Genomic DNA, 7,682 nt, shown 5'->3' with positions numbered 1-7,682 from the left:
TATTTACTGTCATAAAAAGAAATACAATTTTATTATAATAATAGCATGCAATATTAGCAAAATTTTATGTAACAATACGAATAATAAATATAGCACTATTGATGGCCATGCATATGTATCATATATCTATTAAATCCGTTAAAATCATTTAAACAAAAATGAATCAATTAAAACATCGACTGAATATTACAAGTAACTTTATTTATTATAGGCAGTCAATTATTCTTAATCAACCAATTATTCTACAGTAATTGGATTTTTCTGATAAATGATTTGAGATAATATTTATTCTATATAATTACAAGTCATTTAATTACAAAAACTTCATCTTATACGGCTGGGTTCCAAAACGAATAGTTGACTGTTCGTGGTTTTTTGTGCGTCCTGACGTCGCCGTCTAATCCTGGCGGCCAAGAATGGCGTAAACAAACTTGGGTCGTGTTCAATGTTGTTTTTGCCTTGGATAAGTTGAACTATAATACTTGCTACATATCCAACTACTAGTGTAATTGTCAGTCCCATAGGGTTATACCATAAATAGGAAATACGATACAAATAGAAGTACGACGATTGATCTGATTGTACAGTACTGCAAAAAAAGAAATAATATGATTTGTGAAGAATAAATAAATCATAATCTTAAAAGATATTTATACAAAAAATATAAACGTTAAAAAAAAATCTTCATCCTTGTATAATAATAACTTGTTACTTTCTCTACTTTCTCTTTGCTGTTTTGTAATACAAAACGCCTAATTAGCAAAACGTCTTTTTTTAATGATAAAAACCGAGATAAAAACATTATTTGATTTATGTACGCGATAGATGTATTTATTATTAGCTATCTTCAAAACTATCAGCTATCTTCAAAATTATTTTAATTAGATCAGATCGTCCTTTACGTCTTTTTGCAGATCGTCCTTTACGCCTTTCAATTTCTTGCCACGTTGAAAATAGATCAATTTAAATGAATTCCCGCCGACAAAGAGAAAGCTATAATATATCTAATCTCACTAATAACGGCGTGGCGAGGATTCCGCGATCGAATAGCAAGCTTATCGTCCATGAGAAAGCGACACGCGTGAAAGAAATCAGGAAGCGGCGCTTAACTCGCAACTATATAATTACAGTGGGACGAGATATCTCCGCGCGCATTGCAACATTGATGCTTTGTGAATTTCGAAGAGTAGATAAAGACGATTTACAGCGCGTCGATAATTCATATTCTAATCGTCATGCGATGCGCGCCATGCGTCGTCTGGCCGTTTTTTTCTCCTCCCCCTATCTGTTTCCCTAAGATAAATTTATGTTCATTCGATTCGATCTGTGACGAGCGAGATAAATTACTGGCAATTGCAAATACATATTGCATTTATTCCTGATAGTGTTGTTAATGCCAATTTTGAGCATTGCGCAACACCCGAGGTGAAAATTTTAGTTTAAAATGGAAATGTTTCGTGTCATGAATGAACGTCCAAAGTATGAAATTTTTGTCAATTTTTCTAGTGTATATACTTGAAAAATATACATCAGATGGATATAATTAGAATTTACATTAAGAGAATAAATTAAAAAATTTAATAACTCTCGTGTCTGTGAAATCAATTAATGTTCGTACGTTTTTAATGAATTTATTTTCAAAGAGACATGATTTTTTTTCACATATTTCTTTTCTTTTACTATTTGGAAAAACGATTTGAATTAAGCAGTTATTAATTTTGGAAACATGAATTCGAAATAATATAAATGATATAAATTTAAAACTTTAATATTTCTCAAAGAAATTATTTTGAAGTATTATTTAAATACATTTTTTAATACGCGCGCGCGCGCTTTAATAATCGAAGATACGCGCAGCTTCAGTATTTGCAAAGTTTGGATACTGATTGAATTTTTTACGTTTTCTGAGAATGGCTATTTTACCTGTTAAAATTCATTTGTTCAGCAAACATTAATGCTGTAGAATTTGCGCAACCTTCGATGGATACCGGTAACTTTGGAATTGGTGGCTTAGGTCGCCCAAAAGTGCCCCATAAGCAAACGCTGAGCGCCGTAATCATGCCAATAATAGTCCCAATCTCGTTAGCACTTTCACTGAACATTCCAAGAGTAAAGATACCTAAAATTGGCCCTCCGATGGAGCCATGAATGCTAAAAGCAACAGTTGCTAGCGAGCCCATTGTTTTTGCTATTAGCGCTAAAAACATGCAAATAACGCCATTTAAAACGGTAAGAGATTTAGCTATGAAAGTGGCTCTATTGTCAGAAAAATCTATTCCAAATTTTCGGTGTAGTGGCTTCACATAATCCTCGAGCGCCACCGCAGCTAACGAATTCATCATAGCGGAAATCGTGCTTAGGCTGGCGCTGAAGATACCGGAAACGATGAGACCAACCACTCCAGGTGACAAGTTCTGCACGGTGAAGTAAGGCAATATTTTGTCGTAGGTTGAAATTTTTTCGGAGATCACGGGATCGCAATCTTTGTAGCTCGCATAAATTGACAATCCAGTGAAGCATGTTAAAAAGCCTACTAGTAAGATGAATGGGCCACACAGAAACAGCGCATGCGTAGCTACTTTTACGTTTCTGCGAAAATAAAAATAGATTGTTGCATATACAGTAGCAAGAATCTTTAACTAATATCTAATATAATAAATTTAAAAAATTAGTAATTTATGATAAAGTAACCAATTTTAAATTTATATTTTTGATAACTTTGATAACAGATGATCTTTAGATTTTTTTCAAAAATAACTATAATAATGAAAAAAATTAATTCGTTATTAAAGCTTAAACAAAAGATAAAAGACTGTATTATATAAATATGTTTATTATTAATTATATGTTTATTTATTATATGTTTATTATTAATTAAAATACACACTAACATACTTAACGGTCATTAAACGTTGAACTTGCACCTGATTCACTGCAACATAGGCTAGATGTATTAATCCTCCTCCAATTAAAGTACTCCATACTGTGTATTGCACAGTTGGATCTATAGTCCATCTATAAATAAAAAAGGATTATTAATATATCTATTCTTTTATTATTTATTATATTATCCAACTTACTCAGAGAAATTTATACGATTTCCCTCTTGCCCGATACGCCAAATGGTATTGATTCCTCCGTCGAGGTTTTGAGCGATGATGCAGATTATGATAATAAGAGCAATTAGCATAAGCAAGCCCTGGAAGATGTCGGTGATCAAAACCGCTTTAATGCCACCCAACGTGGAATAGGAGGTACATATTACAGCGAGTACCAAAATACTCATGGTACTAGACAAGCCCGTGGTAGCTTCGAGAGCTAAAGAAGGAGCATATAGCATCACTCCGGTCAGTAACATCGTCTCAGAGAAATTAGCCGCGCTTACGAGCAACCGCATGTATAACCCAAATCGCTTTTCAAGATACTAAAAGAAGGGAGAAATATAAAAAAACAATAGAATTATATTACAAATAGTACAAAAAATATTTATCCAAAATACATTTAACAATGAACTTGAGAAAGGCCTCAAAGATTAATGCCTGTATTCATAGCCTTATATTTAAAGCTTCCTTAAATTTATCTTCAGATACTCTACGAATTATTTCATTCGCTACTGAGTATCTAAAGATAAATTTAAGGAAGCCTTAAGTATAAGGTCTGACTATGAATACGGGCATAAATCGCAAAAGAAAATAATATTAAAGCCAATGAGAACCGACACAGTTGATCACGGTTACAGGAAATATATTTTGCAAAAGAAAGTAATCTTAAAGCCAATGAGAGCCGACATAGTTGATCGTGTGTGATAAAACGCATATATTAGTCACCAAATGCATGTGTGTGATGTGTATGTACACTCATCAATTCTCTCTCTCTCTCTCTAAAAGGCTGCAACATTTTCCAATGCTGGGTTGCTGAATGTAGACTGCTCACCGAGTGATTGGTTCTTATTTACGGATCTAACCATTTAGATTCAATCGCTCTACGAGCAAGACTAAATTCCGAAATCCATCGAAAAGAAAGTGTTGCAACCCGATGGGTATATATTGTATTTGATGATTAATATATGCGTTTTATCACACACGATCAACTATGTCGGCTCTCATTGGCTTTAAGATTACTTTCTTTTGCAAAATACATTTCCTGTAACCGTGTAGGAAATATATATATAATATAAATTAATTTTGCAGTTTTTTTTAAATCGTTTAAAAAGGATCTATTGATTCCTATTTTCAAATTAATTTTACATTCTGCATTGTTTTTCTGTTCAAAATTTGGCAGATTAATATCTATATATTCAATTAGGTATATGTTTACATGATATTAAACGATATACCTGATTATTTCCGAAGATTGAAATGTTGCTTAGACTAGTAATCGATGTTGCTCGTGCAAGCATCTGACAATTACCTCATAGATGCTTATGACTTTTATCTCAAAGAAGACTGGTAGATAACAAGTGGCAATGATCGGTACGGTAACAATGCCGGCAGCATACATTAATGCAACGATCAGGCCGCGAATGTAAGTTTCCCCGCTCATTCCGAGCATGGTAATTCCTGATACATGGGAGGCCATCATAGCGATCGAGAGAGGTAAGACACCTAATGAGTTGTCCGCGGAGAAGTACTCCTATCGATGATAATTGTGCGATTGGTTAAACAACAATTTTGTACATAGAAAACATCGTTTATGATGCGTAACATTTCCGTTTTTAATAAAGGATTTTTCATCCGTCATTGTCGCGATGGGTAAAATTAGTAAATCTCTGCTAGTAAATACTGCTCTGTTTTTTAAGGTCTTTTTATCATAATTATTTAATCAGCCAGTAAAGTACAATTTGTCTGTAACTCGTTAATTAAATATTCACGTTCTTAATTAAAATAAATCAATCTTTGATAAAATTATGAAAAATTACACACTTATGTCTTAGAGTTATCTAATCTTGACCCTATGAATTTATGGAACCATCTAATATTTATAAGCACTTTTTCCTAAGAATAGATGAGAAACAAGATAAGAAATTATACGTGCTTTACACTAATACATCAGGCGATCAAACGTTTTACTTCATAATTATGATTAATTTGAATTGATCTATCACTCGACATTCAAAATTTATGGATCATTGATTAGCGCTTCTCGAGTTATTGAGTCGAATCGTAATCACAGTTAATTAACACGTCAAACACTTAGAAAATTGTTCGAGATTTAATTTATTACCGATACCCATAATTTATGCGGATATTTATCGCAATATGAGATCGATCGTATACATATATAACGGCAGATATGATTCGCGTGCAGATTATCGCGATCAGACTGGTTTAATGACGAATTGATCCGGATAGAAATTGATTTTTTTGTAAACTGACCGTGGCAGTACTTTGTCGACCACCGCTGAATCGATAGTAGAGCCCGATAATGATGGAGACCGACATAACTGCGCTGATCACAAGATAATCTTGCCATTGCAATCTGTTAATTTCGTCTTCAATAGGTGTCTATAAATAAGAAAAAAAGCAAGTATTTTTTATTACAATTTCAAGATCCATAATAAAAATTTTTAGCATAGTTTTTTAACAATTTAATTTTTAAACATGTAGTTAACAACGCTAAACTAGTAGCGAAGTTTTCTTAAATACTTTAAAATTTATAATCAAAATTGTAATAAATATATTTTGTAAGATAATTACTTATATTTAATTATATAATTATGTACTTACATCCATTCTGTAAAATTTACACCATTTACTTGACAAAAAATTTAACTTCGATCTTACTAGTTAAATTTTGGAAATTTTCACCAAAATAAAAGATTTCCACAACTTTTTCTACACTTTGAAAATACCAAGAGCACAACACGTAGATCCAAATGTCATGAGTATTCGACAAGGTCTTACTAACAAATGTGTCCGTTTGCATTGCATGATACAAAACGCAGGAGAAGTTATTACGTAAAGAATTGCTCGGCATATTTAGTGTTAAAGCACGCAAACCACAGATTTCATCGGTAAATTAGACTTCACAATATGTAATAGACGTGGTAACATGTTGTTCAGTATTAATTAATGGTTAGATAAATAAAAAGTTTATCTACTAGAATACTGTGAATATCAGTGAAAATGGAAGTTGAATTTTAAAAACTAATATATTTGAATATGTTCATTGTAAAAGTGTATGTATATAAAAATATATATAAAAAATTTGTCACATGTAATATGAGAAAGCTTTTTAAATCAGTGAGTTTACGAATGTTGTGATCGTTAGTCGTAATATTGGATATACCAGTTGAAATACATTGAAATTCTGAGGAAAGATTAAATGGCGATTATCGGCTAAGGCTCGACCTTAATTTAATGTGCCGTAGACGATATCGTTCAAGATGATTATCTTTACACACCAGTTGGTGCGATGGATCAATTCACTTAATAGCGATGAAAATGAAAAGAGATAAATAGAAACTTCGAATCGATAGATATACATTTAATTCCAACGTTAATTAAATAACAAACATAATTAAATCTATCTAAGAGATATATCATGTCTTCGCCAATATTATATCGTACAACGTTTATATTTCCAGCACACACAATTAAATTTTTGTTTGAACTGGTTATGAACATGTTTCCAATATTTATTTTCTGATCTTAAAATGCAATAATGCAGTTTATACTTTTAAAGATAAAAAAATCAGAATTAAAATATATTCGACAACATAATAATATGATGGTAAAATAAGAAGTAGAAAATTTATTTCGCAGAAGACATATGAAAGCGACTGGTGCGATTTCTGTTATATAATTGCAGTTACATCGACCTAATAATTATCTGTATAATAATGCTTTATCATAATGTCGATGTTTTTTTTTAGTATTACGGTGTTAAATGCTTTTATTTTATTAACGAAAAATTATTTTAGTAACGAAAAATAATTGCAAAAATGTATGAATGATTGATGGTAGGGAGATAGTACCTATATATAATCTAGAGACACGGTAGTGTCTCGGCGCTAAGCCAAGCGCAGCGACACTGCCGTGCCTCCTTTACGCGAGCCGGCATGTTGTGGCAGATTGAGATTATTGAATCTCAAGAACGGCTGAACGGATTAAGTTCTATATACGCTCAATCGATATCCACTGCTTAAATTGTATAATAAAAGTGCTTTTATTTTTTTCCTACGTGCCCTACGAGCGGAGATATCGCGACGCAAAGTTCCGAACTGCTACTTTTTAGAAGACAGTTTCAGATACGTCGTCGTCATTGTCATTATTATTGTCGTCGTCGACCACATTCCGCGCATTCCTTTCGTCTCCGTCTGACATTCTTTACGCAAGGAGCGCTAGTTTCGTGTCCTTCTGACATTCGTTATGCCACTTCCTCGATGGCGAACACCTAGACACTCATTTCCTCAATAGCGAACACCTAGACACCCGTTTCCTCAATAGCGAATACCTAGACACCCATTTCCTCGACGGCGAACACCTAGACACCCACTTCCTTGATGGCGAACACCTAGACACTTAATTCCTCGACGGCGAACATCTAGACACCAACTTCGTCGACAGCGGACAAGTAGCCAACACCTAGACCCACTTCCTCGACGGCGAACACCTAGACACTTAATTCCTTAACGGCGAACACCTAGACACTCATTTCCTCGACGGTGAACATTTCTATTT

At 33.2% G+C, this 7,682-nt stretch overlaps 1 protein-coding gene across 1 annotated transcript; it reads right to left on the bottom strand.

Annotated features, from left to right (window-relative positions):
* Positions 1-324: 324 nt before the first annotated feature.
* On the bottom strand, positions 325-5,498 carry LOC108724811 (putative sodium-dependent multivitamin transporter). Its single transcript, XM_018451451.1, has 6 exons — positions 5,376-5,498; positions 4,411-4,632; positions 3,081-3,424; positions 2,896-3,015; positions 1,924-2,589; positions 325-589 (listed from the first exon to the last, which is right to left on the bottom strand). The coding sequence occupies exons 1-6, from the start codon at positions 5,439-5,441 to the stop codon at positions 325-327; spliced, it is 1,683 nt and encodes a 560-aa protein (XP_018306953.1). The 5' UTR covers positions 5,442-5,498.
* Between the last annotated feature and the right edge of the window lie 2,184 nt (positions 5,499-7,682).

This window comes from Mycetomoellerius zeteki, unplaced genomic scaffold (genome assembly GCF_001594055.1).
Source record: "Mycetomoellerius zeteki isolate Tzet28-1 unplaced genomic scaffold, Tzet1.0 scaffold310, whole genome shotgun sequence".
Lineage (NCBI taxonomy): Eukaryota > Metazoa > Arthropoda > Insecta > Hymenoptera > Formicidae > Mycetomoellerius > Mycetomoellerius zeteki.
Note: the sequence above shows the minus strand (reverse complement) of the source record. Positions and strands in the feature narration are given on the sequence as shown.

What these genes read in the sequence shown, in the direction of transcription:
- LOC108724811 (XM_018451451.1), bottom strand. Translation starts at nt 5,441, where the DNA reads ATGTCGGTCTCCATCATTATCGGGCTCTACTATCGATTCAGCGGTGGT. An exon ending in GTCGACAAAGTACTGCCACG is followed by an intron (nt 4,633 to 5,375) that starts GTCAGTTTACAA and finishes TATCATCGATAG; the next exon opens with GAGTACTTCTCCGCGGACAA. An exon ending in AATCGTATAAATTTCTCTGA is followed by an intron (nt 3,016 to 3,080) that starts GTAAGTTGGATA and finishes TTTTATTTATAG; the next exon opens with ATGGACTATAGATCCAACTG.